The 19,625-nt window shown below is 39.7% G+C and overlaps 1 protein-coding gene across 2 annotated transcripts in view; it reads left to right on the top strand.

The window, feature by feature from the left end:
* The first annotated feature begins 695 nt into the window (after positions 1-695).
* Positions 696-19,625, top strand: part of LOC148413182 (zinc finger MYM-type protein 4-like) — a 34,336-nt gene continuing 15,406 nt past the window's right edge. The window contains exons 1-16 of one of the 2 annotated variants that reach the window (XM_088433665.1): positions 696-774; positions 5,544-6,138; positions 7,970-8,022; positions 8,322-8,468; positions 12,001-12,064; positions 13,467-13,666; positions 13,794-13,918; positions 14,882-15,113; positions 15,272-15,484; positions 15,576-15,726; positions 15,800-15,915; positions 16,976-17,320; positions 17,420-17,570; positions 17,655-17,830; positions 18,000-18,171; positions 19,082-19,195. In XM_088433665.1, coding sequence (XP_088289791.1) covers positions 736-774; positions 5,544-6,138; positions 7,970-8,022; positions 8,322-8,468; positions 12,001-12,064; positions 13,467-13,666; positions 13,794-13,918; positions 14,882-15,113; positions 15,272-15,484; positions 15,576-15,726; positions 15,800-15,915; positions 16,976-17,320; positions 17,420-17,570; positions 17,655-17,830; positions 18,000-18,171; positions 19,082-19,195 — 2,893 coding nt within the window. In that variant the 5' untranslated portion in view covers positions 696-735. Of the gene's footprint in view, positions 775-5,543; positions 6,139-7,969; positions 8,023-8,318; positions 8,469-12,000; positions 12,065-13,466; positions 13,667-13,793; positions 13,919-14,881; positions 15,114-15,271; positions 15,485-15,575; positions 15,727-15,799; positions 15,916-16,975; positions 17,321-17,419; positions 17,571-17,654; positions 17,831-17,999; positions 18,172-19,081; positions 19,196-19,625 lie in introns of both variants that reach the window. The other variant, XM_088433663.1, reaches the window with a different exon arrangement.

Genomic DNA, 19,625 nt, shown 5'->3' with positions numbered 1-19,625 from the left:
GCAACATGGATCAAACCCAGGAAATCGTGAAAGGAAAAGCACCCTTGACTGCATCTGCTCAACATACATGTATGTTGATAAGAGGATAAGGCCTTCAGTTACGTGGCCGACTTGACACCAAGTGTGGCTGGGCCTGTGGGGTGTGATTTTCGGATCGTTGTAAGTTTTCATACTGGATAAGTAAGTCAAGCAATCTAATATATCACGTGACGCAAACAATTAGGCTTTCAAAAGCTTCTTGGAATGCATTGCTTGCGTATTTTGCTGACTTAAAAAAAGATCGGCATGACAGAATTTTACATGCTGCATATGTTCTCATTTCTCTCAAAATGCCATAAAGTGGCTATATGTTACAGTATTTTGAATCAATGATGATGACTGGGGCAATAGCATAGATGTTTACATATTTTTTACAATCACAATGGTTTAGAATGGACAACCATTTTTCGGTTCCTTCATGGGAAGAGGGAGGTGTGCATTGCCACTGGTAAAATTGAAAATGCAATCTAATATAGTCCTGGTTTTTAAAAGTACATAAATTGAGCTTGTAAGTGAAAAATGGACCATTCTGGCTAAAGCAGCCCTATAAACTTGTCCCTTTCATAGCATCATTTTTTGTGGTTGCTATTAGCCAAGGAAGAAGCTGCAGGGCCAAGCCAGAGAGTGGGGTGGGGGTGGCGGTGCCGGTGGTACCGGGGTGCAGTTTGGAAGCCAGTGACTGCAGTATAATCAAAGATGGCGGATTCGGAGGAATTTAGACTAAAACGAATAATGGTAAGCAAAATGCATCATGGGTGCAATTGGGTCTGGGTGTTAAACACCGGGCAAACTTATTTCATTGCGCCTGACCACGAAGTGTCTTTGGGGGTCATATTTAGTTTTCTCACAGCTTAGGATACGGGTGATTAGGCTAAAGCTAGTTAGCTTCACAACTAAGTGCTGCTAGCACGATGTTGTTTAGCCGTGATGCGAGGTCTGCCATTAACATATCTGACTGCACATTTGCTAAGTGCCACTTGTATACTTTCACGAAAATACGATATGAGGCTTTTGTGAGCCATAAACTGTTTTTGTCTATTATTGCTGCTTTTTGCGCGGTGTTTTCCCCCGCCCCCACACAAATCTTTCACAAGGGGGCTTGCATGGACTACAACAACGGCATACTGTATTTAATTAAAACACCCTCGTTTAGGTCTGTCGATTGAATAATCTTTTTTAAAAGCATAAGTATTTGAAATTCTAACAGAGAAAGAATAAGCACCCCCATTGTAAGGGACGAGACAACGTGAGGCCTGTAATCGTTTCAATTCATTGTAGTGCTTATTTGACATCCAAAATGCCCACATTATGCCGTTTAAAATATGGTGTCATACTGCCTATGTCTTTCGGTTAGGTCCTACGTAACACTCTGTCTTTCGTCCTTTATTATAGGTAATTCCATAATTTTAAGTCACACGTGTCTGATAAAAGAACACGTAACACCGATTCCTTACGTCCTCAATTTCTGCCAACGTCACATATTTTTTTTTCAGTGTTATTTCTGCAAAATCGTACGTTGTGTGTTGTTCTATGGGTAAAAAGTATATGCCCAAAAATGGAATCTTAATGTGTATGAGGGGATACATTTGCAGGAGGCATTTCAATTGTTGAAAACATTGTAGGCCTAAATGTAATATTTTAATTTTTTAAATTCTTAAATACTTGCCTGAGACCGCTGTGGAATTCTTGCAAATTACTATTTATATTTATTAAAATACTTAGCAATACTTAGTAAAAACAAAACAAAACAAAAAAAAAAAAAAACAACCTAATGGGTGAAAATTGTACAGTCGAATAGATCATTGCATATCATTGCAGGCCACAAATACCGATCCATACATTTGCATATTCACTGATATCCCTACCCCTTCGCCTACGTATTTGATGACATCCTCATCCTGTTTGTTTTTGTTCATTAATTTAAGTAATGCTTTGGTGCCATATTGTGAAATTATGGTTTTGTAGTCAATCAGAGGTTGAACATGAATTTATTTGTAGATTTATTTGAAGGCTAATTTGATGATAATCTTGTCAATTTGGACTCATCGATGACATCATTGATTTGATTTGCTGACTCATAGGACCCATCCATACTAGTACAGTCAATCAGTTACAAACATTATCTCCTCCAATCAAAACGGGGCACCATTATGCATCACAGATGATTGGGTGAAATCCTAACACCTATCTTTCAAACAGAACTGCTGGGTTGCAACTATACTTGTCGCAGTATGTATACAATGTTTTGGGTGGTGTAGTGAATACCTGGTCAGCACATCCACCTCACAGTTCAGACCTCCTGAGTTTGAACCTGGGCTTGTTTGTATGTTCTCCCTGTGCCTGTGTGTGTGGTTTATTTATTTTTTTCTAGGCACCATAGTTTCCCCCCATATTCCAAAAACATGCATGCCTGATTAATTGGATAGGTTTATTTTTCTTTCTAGGCGCTATAGTTTCCCCCCACATTCAAAAAACGTGCATGGTAGATTAATTGGATGATCTAAATTATTTAAAGGCATGACGGAGTGTGACTGGTTGTTAGTCTATCATGTGCCCTGTGATTGGCTACTGGCCAATTCAGGGTACATCCCGCTTCTCGCCCTAAGGCAGCCTGGATAGGCTGCACCACAACTGCAACCCATGAAAAAAGTCTAAAAATAATACAGGGAAGAAAACTTTGCAATATTTTACTGTGGCAAACCTCGGTTTTACATTGTTTGTTGCAAGATTTAAGAAGATCCTAGTCTCAACTGACCCTAAGTTGTCGATTTATGGTGGATGAGCGAGTCAGTGGGGCGAGCTCGTTTAATGAGAGAGGATTTTGAGCTTTTGTGGAAATAAAGGCTGACTGTTGAGTGAAATTCTAGTTGTTTTCCTTGGTACCATTAACTAAACATTTTCATAATATAAACTGTTGATTGACCTATGATTTTTTTTTCCATCATCTAATGAGACGCATTGTCTGTTTTTTCACTGTATCATTAGGGAGTGTGGTGAACATGCAGTTGGCTGATGTGAGGATTTAAAGAACCTGTAAAGTGAATGTAGAGATTTCTTTGCGAATATACCATTTTTCTCTGATTACAAGTCAAGTTTTTTTTCCTATTTTTTTCCTCATTTTAAACCCCCATATTAGGGGCGTTGACTCTACTGCATAACTCAAAACAGACCAATTTTTTTCCACATATCTATGTCTGAATAACACGAATTTGAATGTGAAATAAGTAATATGTCATTTCCAAATCTCAAAATGATTTTATATATATATATATATATATATATATATATATATATATATACTTCTAATTCCATATAATATGCATCCATTTTAGAGCCTTTCCACAGAACGTCGCAAAAATGCACTACCTTATTGCCCCTTTGTTGTCAACAACGAGGCTGCATGTATATTTTTTCCGGCGCACTTTGACACATTATGAAAAGGAAAAGACAGATTGACTTGTCTCCTTTAGCTCTTGGATGTATGCTTGAACAAGCCGGCATACGTAGGTGTCGGCAGGTGGGGGAGAAACAGCGCCGTTCAACCTTCCACGTTCTGCTCTCACAACAGTCATCACCTGGGTAAAGAAAGCTTGGGATAATATCCCAAGTAAGACGATCAGCAAATAATCTCCAAAGACCTCCATTTTAAACACATTGGATTGGTCTGAAGATGACTACCCGTGGAAGCGTTACAAGCATGTTTGAACAATTGATGTGTAGACAAGAGGAGCTATTTGGTGTGTCAGATAGTCATTGTGACTTTTTGTTTTTTTTCTCGACATTAATATGTAGCTGTGTCTAAAAAAAGCTTTGAAACTTCAAATCACTTTATTGTTGCAACATTAGTTTAAGCATTTGTGTCTAAAAACTATTTTGATTGGGAACTGCCAATTTCTTTGGATACCATTTATACAATGACAATAAGGGCATTCCATTTCTATTATATGTATGGCAGGAGGTGTGTTGGTATTACCCCCCTTCATTTTAAATGCATTTTTGTCAAGCAAGAGCAGCTTGTCCACAGCATCTGGCTTGAGGCATGATCCTGTTGCATGTGACAATTCGCAGCTGACTTCCCCACTCCATCAGGGATCACTCTCCTTCATGCCCTGATCTTATCATGCGTTCTTCCAAGTGTAAATGACTCCTACGCAGTAAGCTGCTTTTTAGCGGCAAACAGTCTTGTTCCCCTCGCAAAGCTTGACATTTTTATATCCCCGATACTCGGGTCGATGATTCTGTTTTATTCCCCCAAATAAGTTTGTTGTGCTGTTTTCTTTTGTTGCAACGGGCTTTGAATAAACATTGCCGTGTTACTTGCTCCGCGGCTGTCGCCACAAAACTAAATGACTTCCAAACTACTGACGATACAACTTCTTTCTTTTAGAAACTAACAGCTGTCTTTAGCTGTTGCCATGCTGCGCAAGCCTTCTGTTTGCCGTGAATATGCCGTTAATAAGAGGAATGCGGACGCTACGGGAGTTCATGAGGGCAAATTGTGCCTCAGCCACCTTGAGAGGAAAATACTGATTTAATTATTATTTTTTTTATCATCCATAGCACAAAAAATTGCATTTAATCAAAAATATTGATATATCACATGAGTAATGTTATGTGCTAGACCCCTTATAACTTATTGCCGAATAAGTGAAAATCTGCTAAATATAAACAGCCTATTTAGACACATAATCAATGACATTTATGGCAGTTGAACATTTTTTAAAGTTATTTAAATACACTTTAAAGTTACCAGATGTAAAGTAATCAAATGCAGTTATTCTTAAATGAAGCAGGTTTAGGTTTAATCGGTTGTTAAACTGGTACAGGTGACAATTACTGTATTCAAACCTACCTCTGAATGGTCAACAAAGGGAAACAGTGGCTGTCATGTATGACGTTTGCATTCAAGGTTTATGGTTGACATCATCACCTGCTTGCTCCATTTTTTTTAATGGAATTATGTTGATGGAGTTGACATGAAATTAAACTGTCAAGTAGTCATTCTATAAAGCCCACCCAGGCAATGTATCATCAATTTTAATATTGGCAAAAAATAGTCAAAGTTCAAATACAAGCAAACTATGACATAAATGTTCAATGTACACCCTTTGCTTTGAGGAAAGATTGCCGCCCCACGCCTACACAGTCGTTAGTTGACACTAGCATATCACGGAAGTTGAAATGCTTGTGCATTTGTGTTCACTTCATTAACAGAGTGGGAAGGTATGATATGTGCTTGCCAGTCACAAATAAGATAGAGAGTGTGTTACAAGCATATTATTCACATGATTTAAAATAGCATTAGCTGCCAGTTTTGTTGCACCTTCAATCACTGAAAAGAGTTTTGCTATGGGCTGGGACATTTCAGGTTTGTTTAGTCTTTTATTCTCAAGAACTGATGTTGTATATATTTTTATTGACTTTATTTGCAATTTAGCACAAGGACCATCAGGATCTATAAAACATGAGCCATATGTTTACTCACACTTTAATTTTCTCCTCAGCACGAGCAGCAGCAGTCCAGAGTGTTTGATCAGGTGATGGGGTTGGGAGACTTTGCTGACTCCTCCCAAGGCTCCAACAACTCATCTAAGAGTGGTGGTCTGGAAGAGAAAAAGACAGTGAATGAAATTTCAGGACAAGAGGAGCACCAGCATCTCGATGAGGACAGCAGCAACAGCAGCGGCAAGCAAGAGCAAAAAATGGGTGACAGGCTGGAAGAGTCGTCATCTCCTCACGTTGCTTCCCCTGCCACTGAGCGGCGCTCCTCATTTACTCTGGGACCCAGTGAAGGAGGAGGAAGTGGTGCAGCAGCATTTGATGATGCACTGGATGGCCTTCCTTCATTTGGTCCTGAAGAAGAGGAGGAGGAGGAGGACTGGCACTTTGCTCTGCCAACGGAGACACTACAGAACGTCGACTATGAAAAATCAAAATGCAAAAACAATGAATCGAGAGAGGAGCACAGCGAAGTTCAAGAGGATTCTTTTAATTTGGACACAGCAGAGGAGGCAGACGAAGGGCAAGAGGGGCAAATGACTAATGGCTCTGCTAACACTTCCAATTCATCCAAGGATAATACACCTGAGACCAGTCAAGGTACTGTATGTGTGCTTCTATCAAACTAATCCATCAGTTTTCTACACCGCTTTTCAAGATGAGTTTTACACACGAATGATCCCATCACAGCTAACATTAGTTGAGACGCGAAGTACATTTTGGACTGGTCCAATGGAAAAAAAAAAATCAAATCAAATACACTATGTTAAGTTGATGCATACGGTAGTCTCTGAGAGGCACAGCTTCTTGTTGTTAGAAGATATTACCATCTTAGACTCAATGCCAGGCTCGATAGGTTCATTTAAAGCAGTGTTTCTCAATTATCTTTTGCCAAGCCACCCCCCCAGGAAAGAGAAAACTTTTTGCGTTAACAAAAGAAAAAAGCAATACAAACCAACTTTCAACAACTGTTAATTATTTTTTAAAGCGTTTATAACAAGTTACGGCTACGTTAAAAACAGAAACAAAGTGCCTGAAACAAAACAAAACAAAAAAAATCTTATTTTATTGCAATTAAACTTCACATGATAGAACAAAGCCTTTTCCCTGGGGTCATCCATCCATCACCCCCCCCCCCCCCCCCCCCCATTTGAAAAGCATTGATTTAAAGTGATACCAAATTTACTCAGCTATTTTCAGCAGTACAAAGTTGAAGGACCCGTATCATAATTGTTTAAACTTCCCACCGTTAAATATATGCACATAAATTTATCATTAGGCACTTTGGCAATTTAATTTCTTATGAAATGTGAAGTTTATTCAGTACCGACAATGCTCGACAAACCGACAATCAGGAAATGAAACGTCTCGTTGACTGAAGCTGTGCCTCTGTGTGGCTGCTGCATCCCCCTTCATGACTCTCGTTTGAATGTTGTCTGACCATGAAACATCCATCCATCCATTCATCCATCATCTTGAGTTGCTTGAGCTTGCATGAGCTTATCCTCATGACGATCGCAGGGCACTGGAGCCTATCACAGGGAAGTGAATGAAGGAGCCAAGAACAGCTGTTTGACTGACATCAAAATGAACTTGAGAGCCAACAAAGCAAAAGACGTCTCAAAAGACCACACACAGTAACACCTGTTCCTCTTATCAAATCAATCCCCCCTGGAAACCACTACTGATAACAACAATGCCGCCTGTGGGTGAATTATGCACTACAAAGTTGATTGTCTGGCTGTGAGCTCCCAAACACACTTTTTCGCTACATCAGCATTTTCTACAGTAAAACTTTGTAACTAATAAATGAAACATTGCTGTTTACTTGGATGACTCAGTGCAAAACCACCCCAACTTCGGAATGAAAATGAAAGTTAAAAGAACATGAACATCTTCTCGGACAAGGTGTGTATTTACTCTTGCACGGGCGGTACAGGGTTGGTGTAGTGGTGGTAAGAGAGACTATTATCATGCTTCTCGCAAGCCATTTTAACTGCTTGGGCGGGCCTGTGCTGAGATTACAGAGTAAGCAAGGAATCTTCAGAATTGCGTCAATGAAGGAAAACATTACTTTGGGTTGTTTAGAGTGAGAAATTAACATTCTAACATAGTTAAAAGCTCCAAAAAGTTGAATTTCCATGATAACTACATTATTTTTCATATCCAGTTAATACCTTCAAACACATTTCCTACTTGCCATTGGCTGAAAACCGTGTCATATGTACTCATTGACGGCTTTGTTGTGCATGACATGATTGACACCTCATCGATCATAACTTTTGTCTCTGATTCTTCTGTCTTCTCATTATTTTAGCTCAGATGCTGTGATTTCTTAAAAATCTGATTAAATGTATAAATTGAAGCCAGAAAGAAATGACCCCCCCACTCCAATTCCCCTTTCAAAATCTGACTTTTAACCTCTAATTAGATGCAGGAATTGTGAATCAGCTGGAGCAAAGGGAAGACAGTCGGCAAGGAGAGGTGGGTAAAATCCAATGACATTCCAAATCTTCCTGCTCTATGTGCTTATGTTGTATGCATACTGTTTGTGGTTCTACTATGCAGTGTCTGTTTTAATATAGTTCATAAGATATCTTTTTTTTTGCAGTACTGTTACACCTAAAATTAACATGTTTAAATGTGTGATTGAGTTCACATCACATTTTATGCAGCTTGTTCAGAACAAGCTTAGTTTTGCAGAAAATCTATTGATTGGTTGATATAACACTGCCAAGTATCCACATTTTATAAACATCCTTTTTTTTTTTGTATGCCAGCAGTCCAGACCTCCTCTTGTGGAGGACAGCAACACTCCAACATCTCCCAATATCACAATTAAAGATGAGCCAATTGATGAGGGATACGATGCTGCTTTATTGCCTCAGGATACTGTCAGACAAATCAAAGAAGAACTAGACCATCAGGAGGTGGGTGTACTGTCAGATTGGTTGAAAGATGTATGTAACTGTGCTGCACACGCCCTTTTACCGGTTTAAATGAGTGAGGCAATCACCTATACCGCACATGTGGCTGTATATACTGTACTTATATATATATATATATATATATATATATATATATATATACATGAAACAAGTATGTGTATTCATATTTATATACAGTGATCCCTCATTTATCGCAGGGGTTACGTTCCAAAAATAGCACGCGCAAAGTGAAATCCGTGAAGTAGTCAGCTTTATTTTTTTTATTATTTTACAATGCAACATACAATAAATTTTAAAGCCCCAAATTTATTTAAAACAATTATTTTAATATAGTTATACAAGGTTGGAAACATTGTCACTCACCTATTTCACAGTCCCAGCTGTGCCGCTCCGCTTTAGTGTTTTACTGTTTTACTGTTTACCGCTTTACTGTTTCTACTCAAAGCGCTGGAGTCTTCTTCCGAGAGAAGAACATTGTTATGGGTAGTTGTTGGCGCTCTTTCTTTTTCTGAGCAAGAAGATTTTTATAAACGCATATGCCCGGACATCGAATTAAAGTGAAGGCTCTTATTAACAATACACTTGAAATTTTAATTTATGACATAAGAAATCTAGGTAAAAGTCATATTTCCAAAGCTGTGCATTTCTCCGTTGCTGTCTATGTGCCTTACATTACTGTGTGCGTTTGCTCTCGGCACGCCTACGAGTCACGTGATCGGCTCCCAGAGACCAAGGTGTCAATCAATGTGCTTACTAGCACGTTCTTAACGTGTGCGCACACAGGCGGTTACTGGAGAGACACAGAAGAGATGAAAGCGAGATTTTGGATCCTCTTGCCTTTGGTAATAAATTGACAAGTGAAAACCAATACAGTACAGCGTCAATATTTTATTGAATAAATATCCCTCAAAAGCACACGTCGCATTACAGGCTATTTTCTGGCGCATTTAGACATTATACGTGATACTACGAAAACCTAAAACAATTAATAATAATTTAAATGTATTTGTCCACAAAGTTTTATCAAGTCCAGAAAGAGCAGGCAAGCTCTAAAAAGATGGTACGCTAAATTACAAATCACAGTTTAATATAAGAACCATTTTATTTCTTTAAACCCAGTTGATCAAGATAGCACCGCCTCCCTGCTGTGAGCATCCAATCACGTCACATTCAATGTGAGGTTTCTAGATGGCCATCTTATGCTTGAATTGGCTATTGCAACTGTCTATTAACTATGTGGGCCCGTTCACATATGGTATTGCACACTGCACACGTCTTTGCACACTGCACAGAAGAACTGTCGATTGCAAATGCCATCAAATGGGTCTGATTGCAGGCAGCTTTCATACAGCATGGCAACACAAGTTAGCTGAATTCTAATTGGCTAAAAACTCAAAAACAACAACATTGGAAGGAGCATAAGCAAATGGCTATAATATGACACAAAAAGAACAGAATATGGAGAATAATTTTATATACAAACTATATACAGTGGGCCCCCGTGTTACGAACTTAATCCGTTCAGCGGCTACGCTCGTAACTCAAACTGCTCGTATGACGGGCAATCCAAACCTATGTTAATTCGTGAATGCGTGCAACGCGTGCAAAAACCTTAGGTAAAAACATCACGACTTTATACACATATTAAAAATGAGTAACATAACCTACTGTACAGGTAAATTAAATAACATAAATATACAAAGGAAAAATGACATTTACCTTTGGGGCGACGTGACTTGAGCTGGGTAGAGGCGGAGGGGAGCAGAGACCAACCCGCAGAATTTATTGATTTGTTTTCTTAAACGGGAACTTTTCTCAAACTAGAACTTATCACCAGCGATTTCCTTCTCTTTAATCCATAATAGAAGAAGCCTCTCAATTTTGTTGTCGATCGAAGTCCGTCCCCCGGCAAGGAAAGTCTTGCCCTTAGAAGATTGGAGCGGTTACGGCCATACTCACGAGCCATGCATGCGCCTCCTTCGTATTTTTTTTTTAATTATCTCCTGCTTCGTTTCTATTGTCATCATCCGCTTACTTCTTCCTTTACCGCCACTTGCAATTTTAGAAACCATGTCTAACAGATAAAGTTTGCAAAGTCTTCACAACATTCCTTCCTTCCTTTTTTCACTCATTTTCTCTCCTTCCTTCCGTCCCGACCAGCTGTGCCATCAAGCTAGATGAAGGCGTTCGACCAATAGCATATCGGCATCTCCGTGACTGACACCGTGACTGAAACAGTGACTGTGACATTGTAAGAGCAATAGCATATCAGCGTTGCCGTGTCATGCGTGAGCAGATGATTTTGTTGATGTAGCAAAGCGAGGTCAATTGTACGTACACATTGACTGGCAACGCGTGGTGAAATCATAGTTAAAACCATCACGAATTTACACACATTTAACGTTAGTACCATAATCTGCTGTACAGTTAATTTAATTAACATGGATGTACAAAGGCTAAATGACATTTTCCTCTGGGGCGACATGACTTGAGCTGGGTGGAGACGGAGGTGAGCAGAGACCAACCCGCAGAATTTATTGATTTATTTTCTTAAACGGGAACTTTTCTCAAACTAGAACATATCACCGGCGATTTCCTTCTCTTTAATCCATAATAGAAGAAGCCTCTCCATTTTGTTGTCGATCGAGGTCCGTCCCCCGGCAAGGAAAGTCTTGCCCTTAGAAGATTGCCGAGCGGTTCCGTCCATACTCACGAGCAAGGTTAACTATGCACGCGCCTCCTTCGTATATTTTTATTATTATCTCCTGCTTGGTTTCTATTGTCATCATCCTCTTACTTCTTCCTTTACCGCCACTAGCAATTTTAGAAGCCATGTCTAACAGATAAAGTTTGCAAAGTCTTCACAACATTCCTTCCTTCCGTTTTTGACTCATTTTCTCTCCTTCCTTCCATCCCGACCAGCTGTGCCATCAAGCTAAAGGCGTTCGGCCAATAGCATATCGGCATTTCTGTGATTGACGTGACGCCGGCCAATAGCATCTCAGTGAGTGAGACCGTGACTGACACCGTGACTGAGACAGTGACTGTGACATTGTAAGAGCAATATCGTTCTTCGTTGCAGTGACAAGCTTTAACTAATGATTTTGATGATGTGGCAAGGCGAAAATATATGAACAAATACAATGGCCGGCATGTCAGATTGCTCGTAAGGCGAACGGTCTGTGCTTAAGCGGGAGACAAAAAAACTCCGCGGACCACGCTCGTAAGTCGAAATTTTCGTAAAAGAGGGTGTTCGTAAACCGGGGGCCGACTGTGTATATATATATATATATATATATATATATATATATAGTAAAAATACATTTAAAATTAAATTTTCTTTTATTCTACTCATTTTAATTGTTCTAGTTTATTATATTTATGATAATTATGTCAGGTTATATTAGGCCAGCAGAGAAGGACTTGCTGGCTCTGACAGTCCACCACTGATATATATAATTCACATACATACATTTAAGATATAATTAACACTCAAATTCTCTGTGTTTTTCAGGAAGAGCTTAGGATTAGCTCAGTTTACTCTGTTGGTGGAGGTCACGCACTTGTGCCCCCTGTGGGTAAGTGTTATTTCACATCCTCATGATCATCATAAATATTAAGTAAATAGCATTGTATTTATTTAATGCTTGAGTTGGTCTTAGGCGGTTGCTATGTTAAAGCTGACGTCATGGCACAGAGCAATGGCCATGTTGTACTTGTGTGATTTAGTTAAGTCCTTAGATTTTAAATTTTACATATTGATAGCATGATTAACCAAATAATAGCATTTTTTTCTTCAGAAAACAAGAAAAGTTATAAAAACATATGAACAAAAAGACAGTTCAATTACCTTAATTTGACCTTTTGAAGTTGTTTTGACCTGTATACAGCAAGATTGTTCCATGTGATAAGCGCTTCCTAAAATTGCAATGCAAAGTCTGATTGGGTTGGCGGCTTCAACCTGAGTACAGTGCATCAAGAATAAAAGAAAAATAAGATAATGTGTTTCGGATAATCTGAGATATTGAGGTATGTGTTTGTGTGTATGGGGGGTGGAGGACCGACAAGCTGAAGAAGGAGTCCTATCAAGCCTTTTTGGCCTGTGGGTCTCTGCAGACAGCTGACAGGTACCAGGTGGCCAAATGGAGTGCGGCTTCGGCCGTAGCCAAGGCAAAAACTCGGGTGTGGGAAGAATTCGGTTAGGCAATGGAAAATGACTTCTGTGCGGCTTCAAGGAAATTCTGGTCCACAATCCGGCGCCTCAGGAGAGGGAAGCAATGCACCAATAACACTGTGTACAGTGGAGATTGGGCATTGCTAACCTCAACTCGGGACGTCGTGAACCGTTGGGCAAAATACTTCAAAGACCTCCTCAATTCCACCGGCACATCATCTGAGAGCAGAGTCTTCGGGCTCCGAGGTGGGCTATCCCATCTCTGGGGCTGAAGTCACCGAGGTGCTCAAAAAAACTCCTTGGTGGCAAGGCCCCGGGGGTGCATGAGATCTGCTCAGTTCCTGAAGGCTCCACCTTGAGAGGAGCCAGTTGAGATGGTTCGGGCATCTGATTAGGATGCCTCCCGGACGCCTCCCTGATGAGGTGTTCCGGACATGTCCCACAGGGAGGAGGCCCCGGGGCTGACCCAGGACATGCTAGAGGAACTATGTCTCTCGGCTGTCCTGGGAACACCTGGGGATCCTCCCGGAGGAGCTGGACGAACGGGTCGGGGAGAGCTAAGTCTGGGCTTCCTGCTCAGGCTGCTGCCCCCGCAACCCGATCCTGGAATACAGCGGTAGAAGAGGGATGGATGGATGGATGGATGGATGGACAAAAAAAAATAAGAAAATAAAAAAATTTTGCCAAGCAACATTGCTATTTTTTAATTGATACTGCGGCGATAGATTAAAAATGCTATTAGGCTAATGTTATGTTAGATCCATAGGTCAGTCCGGTTTTATCAACTGTCCCCTCCTTCTTTCCAGCACATCAAGTGCCAGCACCTGCTCCTCCGCAAACAGCAATTTTTATTCCAGGTAGAGGTGCTGTTCTTCAAGCAGTGGCTCCCCTTTCTGTCCGGCCTCCAACTTCAATTCAGACTTCACTTCCATCTATGCCGCCACTATCCATTCGACCCCCTGCGCCACTCATTCCTGGTAGTGTTCGCTGCAGTGGCTGCTTTAAGGTATTATTACTACATCCTTGTTGCTGTTTCAGCTACACACAAAGAAAGACAAAACAAAAAAATAGCAAGGCCTATGGTTCTAGTGACTGCTACCAAAGCATTTTTCTGTGTTTGTTGTCATGTTTAGGTTCTGCTAAAAGGTCAAACAGCATTCCAAAGAAAAGGTTCATCACAACTCTTCTGTTCCACTGTTTGTCTGACGGGACATCTACCCCCAACAACCAAGAACCAATTATGTTCACTATGCAACAGGTACATCTCGGTGATCCCTCTGCATTTCCAAATGTCATCCTGTGGATAGAAGGTTAGAAAGATAGATAGAAGGGGTGAAGTAGTAGGGCTAGGATTCAGTTTGTGCCTCGGTTTTCTGGTCAATCTTTTTGATTCAATATACTTCAGGTGTGTCAAATGCAAGGAGGTTTAATCCAGCCCATAAGTTTATTTTGTGGAGCATTAATAAAATTAAGAACCCCTACGCCACTCATTAGTCCGCTGTACATAATCAATAGACAAAAAATTGTTCTAGATCAGCGCTGCAACTTACAAGGGGAAGTGACCAGTTGACACGCTTAACAATGAACGCTTCTGTGACAAGTAGGACACTACAATAGCGTTTATGTTAGCATTAGCATTTAGCTTCGTCGAGCTACTACTCAGTGCAGGTCAACTCCTTTAATTGTCTTGGTATACAGTAACCATTTAAGTCAATGACATATTGTGTACTGTAATTAGGTTATACACATTACATTTTTAACATTCCCAAAGTTGTTAAGGTAAAGTAGGTGAGATTCTGGCTGCAAGAGGGAAGACTATACTAGTTTCAATACACTTTTTACTTGTCTGGTCAAGAAGGGTCTCTTTTCAACAAATACTAAAGCTCCTATCCCATTGAGCATCAAACAATTGCAAGTGTTTTCACAGGCAGTGAATGGTGCAAATTCATGAGGGTTCATTCCTTGTTAGCAGTTGTCTGCCTGTGCTTTTCTTGTCTCAAGCAAATTTGAACATATTTAATGTTTCCAAATCAAAATGAATGAAACAAAGAGAGCACTAGAGAGCATCAACAGTACCAGCCTGTCAAACCAAATCATAGGTACCGGTTTTTACACAGGGCTGGGCTTTACTTGTACAATACTGCTTGATTTTTTGTTTTTTTGTTTTTGCTATATACTGAGATGAAACACTTTAGCGTACCCTGTTCCTGTCTTTTTGCAGTGAGATTCTTCGCGCTCGGGACATAATAACAATCCCAGCTGATGACAACACCTACTTGCACTTTTGTGGCCAGCAATGTTTGTCAATCTTTAGACACAAGACAAAAAAAAATGAAAAGACCCCTGAAAAAGTGTCTGAAAAACGACCAGAGAAGATCGATAAGCCACAGGAGAAGTCCGCCGAGCGGCCAGCAGAAAATGTTGTTTGTACTGTGTGCAGAATCACCAACCGGGTAATCCCATTCGCATGAGCCTTTACACACACACACACACACACACACACACACACACATACACACACACATTGAAGTCTGAATCCCAGGCAGATTCTTTTTACTGTAGTCTAACCTGATTAATACATTGTTTTTTAAATCTTGATTACCTCCACCAGATCGAGCATGAGGTCAGCCACCAAGGTCGTCTGCACAAACTCTGCAGTGATGCTTGTTTTGTAACATGGCGCAAAATGCGACAGCTAGCCATGAACTGCTGTGAAGGGTGTGGACTGTACTGTAATAGTAGTTCAGATTCCTATCATTCAATAACAATTGAAAAATCTGAACTCAACTTTTGTGGTCCTACCTGCATTGGCACTTACAAACAGGTATACGAAAATTTCTATTTACAGGATAGGACACATGTTATCCAAATGACCCTAATGTAAAAGGTTGTGTTTCTTTAACTTATCAAAACAGTCCTGCCGAAAGACCGTTGATTGTGCCAGATGTCAAAAACCTGCAACAGTGTCGGCCACCATCATGGAGCGAGACGAAAAAGGGAAAGTTCAACTTTATTGTTCACCTGTTTGTGTGCAAATGAGCCGACCACCGCTACACACTCTCACTGGTAGGATTGCACACAGTCTCCAAAAAAAAAAAACAGTAAAGTTTTTGTAATATTTATGTGAGATGTTTCACAGGGGCTTCATTCCCATGCTGTCTGTGCAAGACTGTAGCTGTTCCTCAATATCACCTCGCAATGGTGGATGGCACCATAAGGAACTTTTGCTCCTATGAATGTGTTTCTACTTTTAGGGTAAGAGTAGTGCAATAATTGCAGAATAATATGATGTTTTACAGAGAATTATTTTGGTTGTATGTCACAGATTATTAATTAATTGCATATTGAGTTATTTTATATGTTATATGCAGAGCAGATTGTCACAAGACCAAACAGCTGAGTGTTATCGTGGACTCCCTGGGGATAGTAAAAATAATAAAACATTCTCAATGGCTGGTGTTTTGGGCCAAATATTACACATATGTAATCTATTTATTCAAATATATTATGCAAGGAGTACACTTATTTTTTCCACTTTTCAACTGTGCCCCAAATGAGAGATAGTGAATGTGATTTCAGATCTCATAATTTTTGTGGGATCAACTAAAGACATTCTAATGAACATTCAAACAGGTACAATTTTTGCATGAGACTTCAAAGTAGTATATCTAGATCGTAGTGAAGACTATGGTATGCATAGATCAGCTGATGTAATTCCTACATTTTCCATTGTTCCAAATAAATGGGCAGCATCTTTCATCACTATACAAGCAAACATAGCAACCTGACAGATCTTCTGAGAGAATTAAACAAGAAGTACTCTGATCACAGAAATTAGCAAATTAAAAAAAAAAGAAGTGTGATTTCAGCCTTTCTTTAGTGACTACAATGCCTGTGATGACTGGAATTTTGCTGAGGTGGGGGGGAAGGTTTGGGGGGGGGGGGGGGGTTGAGGCCTGGAAGCAAAACAGAGTAAAAGTTAAATCAATTCACACATGAGAAGCATGAATTCAATGTGAAGAAAACATAGATACATTTGCAGTTAAAATGAAAAGACATTTTCTGGCACAAAAACTGAAAAATTTGTGATACTGAATTTATCTGGGTTTGGTCGTGCGTTGCTTGCTTGCTTGCTTGGACTTACCCTTATTTTTTATTTTTTTTATTTGTTTATTTTCATTAACCATAATATCCTTGTTTCATTGCACACAGTTACACCAATGTATTTTGTTTCCGTTGTGGGTTTTGGAATTTGAAAATACAGAATTTGTTTTCTAATCTGTAGTTGCTTGTTCATTTTGGTATCTTTTAATAGAAAACAGGACATACAGGGTTTGAGCTGATCAATGGCAAATCTTCTCCAAGGGATGTGTCGCGACTTGGGCCCTCCTCTAGAACCAGCTCAGTCCCTCCTATTCCTCAGGACTACCCATCATCAGCCCCCTATTCTAGCCATCATGGAAGTAACAGCTCAGTGCCCCCTGTAGTTCCTCCATCGCTAGGCATGACCTCAACATCTGCACCAGGGCAAGGCCACCCCCAAACACCTGCTGCTATTTCTCTGAATCCAGCTGAGGATGGACCTAACGATTGCCCTAAAGTGACCTGCCATCAATGTAGTAAGCAGTTTGTCATCAAGCCACTGCTTTTTGGGCACAATGTAAGAGAAGTGCTCTTCCCTCATCATCATCTCGATTTTGAACTCATGAACTGTTGTATAATCGTACCTTCTTTTTTTTTTTTTTCTTCCCCCTTAAAGGACCACATTTCAGTGTTCTGCTCTATGGCATGCTGTGAACTGTTTAAAATCCAAAACAATGTCCTGGTAATGTGTGAAGTTTGTAGGAGGGATAAGGTGCCGTTTGACACGCTCCACTACATGGGGAAAGACATTTTCTTTTGCAGCAAACGTGAGTCATCATTTATTTTGGACATATTTGCATCCATTTGTAATTGCGTTGCTGATGACTTTCCCCAACCATTGTGTGTTTCAGACTGTAAACAAAACTTCAAAATTTGTATATCATCTCGACACAAGGATCCACCCTGCCGCCCATGCAGCTATTGCTATAGCATTAGCTACAAGATGCTGCATAGTCACTACGGAGGCAAGCTGGAAGAGTTCTGCAAGCCCCTCTGCATGTCCCAGTACACTGTCCTCTATTACGGAGTAAGGAGATAGACTTGAAATTATCATCAAAATATTATGTTCGACAAATCAGCCCTGACATAAATCAAGAATTTTAACAAAAATGTTCAGTTATACAGTATTATTTAACATTTTCACTCATTTGGTATCAGTTTAGTGATCGGTATGCCTTCATCACTCTCTTGCACAGATGGGTCGATGTGACAGTTGTAGAAAGCAGGGCTACTTAAATGAGAAGCTGCAGTACATGGGCTCAGTACGTAACTTTTGCAACCTGACCTGCTTACTCATGTACTGCAGCCAGAATTTCGCATTGACCCAACAAACTCCCAGTAACCGTACTGGAGCAGAGCCACCTCATGGTAAGATATTTTTATATAAGATGTCCGATTTGCCTATTTATTGTTTGTTGAGAAAATACACATTGTAAGTAGTTCTTTGTGTGACTGGTCTTGCCACTACCCTCCTGGTCTACCCACTGCAGTTGCCCTACAGAGCCAAGAGGTTTGGAGATCACACAGTCAATGATCTCCCATCCTACAGAAATGGGAAACGTGCATGCATGCTGTATTGCATGCATTTGAGTCAAAATACAATTAATTTTGATTATTAAAAATTGACTGAAATGTACTTCATGAGTAATAGTAAAATTTAAATTTCCTTCTCACATATTATCTGAAGTTTATTAAGCTTGAACTGGTGTCACTAAATGTGCTTGTAAAAAAGCCCAAGGTTCCCAACTTAAACACAATTGACATGAAGTGAACTATTTCCTCCTAAGGAGATACAGTGAAATAATAGTGACGCATAGGACTTTGCTTTCTGTAAACAATGTGTTTTAGAAACAATATAAAAATGTGCATTCAGTAGACGTTATCAATAAAATGCTACAAGCTCTGTACTCACGCAAACTGCTCAATCCAAATTGTATTGAAAAGCTTTCTTAATTTACTCATTGATAGCATTGTCCAACATGAATTCTTCTGTGTAGTGCCTTGCCCCTGGGTTGCAAGGTGATTATTTTAAGCTACTACAATATACTGTGCTTACTGTGTACCTATTTATACTTCGGGTTTATTATACATTGCTTACTTTTACTTAGTCTAGTTCTTTAATTTTATTATTGCCATCTCTACTTTATGTTGCCCCCATCTCACAAAATTAAATAGTGTTTTGTCTTTCAGTGACAGTGGCAGTATCAATAAATCCCATTCTTTAAAGGCTTTTAAATGACTGATTTAAAATGTACAACTTTTCTTACTCTTATTCCAGCTCCAGCCCAGCCTCACTACTCCTCAAAAGCTAACCCTATCATAGCTGATGTCGTGTCACTAGCAAATGGCTCTGCAACTCAGCCTAGTGTTCCATCGGATCTTGTGCTGACTGGTTAGTATACACCAGTGGCGGTCCGTGACTTTCACACGTATGCCTTCTATGATGTCAGACTATCGAATAAATAGCCCTCAAGCGCACACTTACGCATTACTGGGCTACACAGGCTATTTTTTTATGCTTTTAAACGTCAGTAAACCTGCATCAGCCATTAAAACTTGTCATTATAAGTGATGCTGTCAACACTTACAAAAATGAATAATTTAAAATAAATACCCACAAAATTTTATGAAGTCCAAATTACAAATCGCAGTTTAATATAAAAAGAACATCATTATATTTTTTTACTATTAATCGAATATGAATTAAATTAAATAACACAAACATATTAAAAAAACGATTTTTTTTTTTTTTTTTAAAGGCCTGCACTCACCAAAACAAACGGCGGTCACCATCGTTCAGTCTTTTCAATATCTCCCGATTT

The sequence above is a fragment of the Hippichthys cyanospilos genome, chromosome 14 (assembly GCF_059441005.1).
Source record: "Hippichthys cyanospilos isolate Australia breed blue-spotted pipefish chromosome 14, RoL_Hcya_1.0, whole genome shotgun sequence".
In the NCBI taxonomy this organism is placed as follows: Eukaryota; Metazoa; Chordata; class Actinopteri; order Syngnathiformes; family Syngnathidae; genus Hippichthys; species Hippichthys cyanospilos.
Note: the sequence above shows the minus strand (reverse complement) of the source record. Positions and strands in the feature narration are given on the sequence as shown.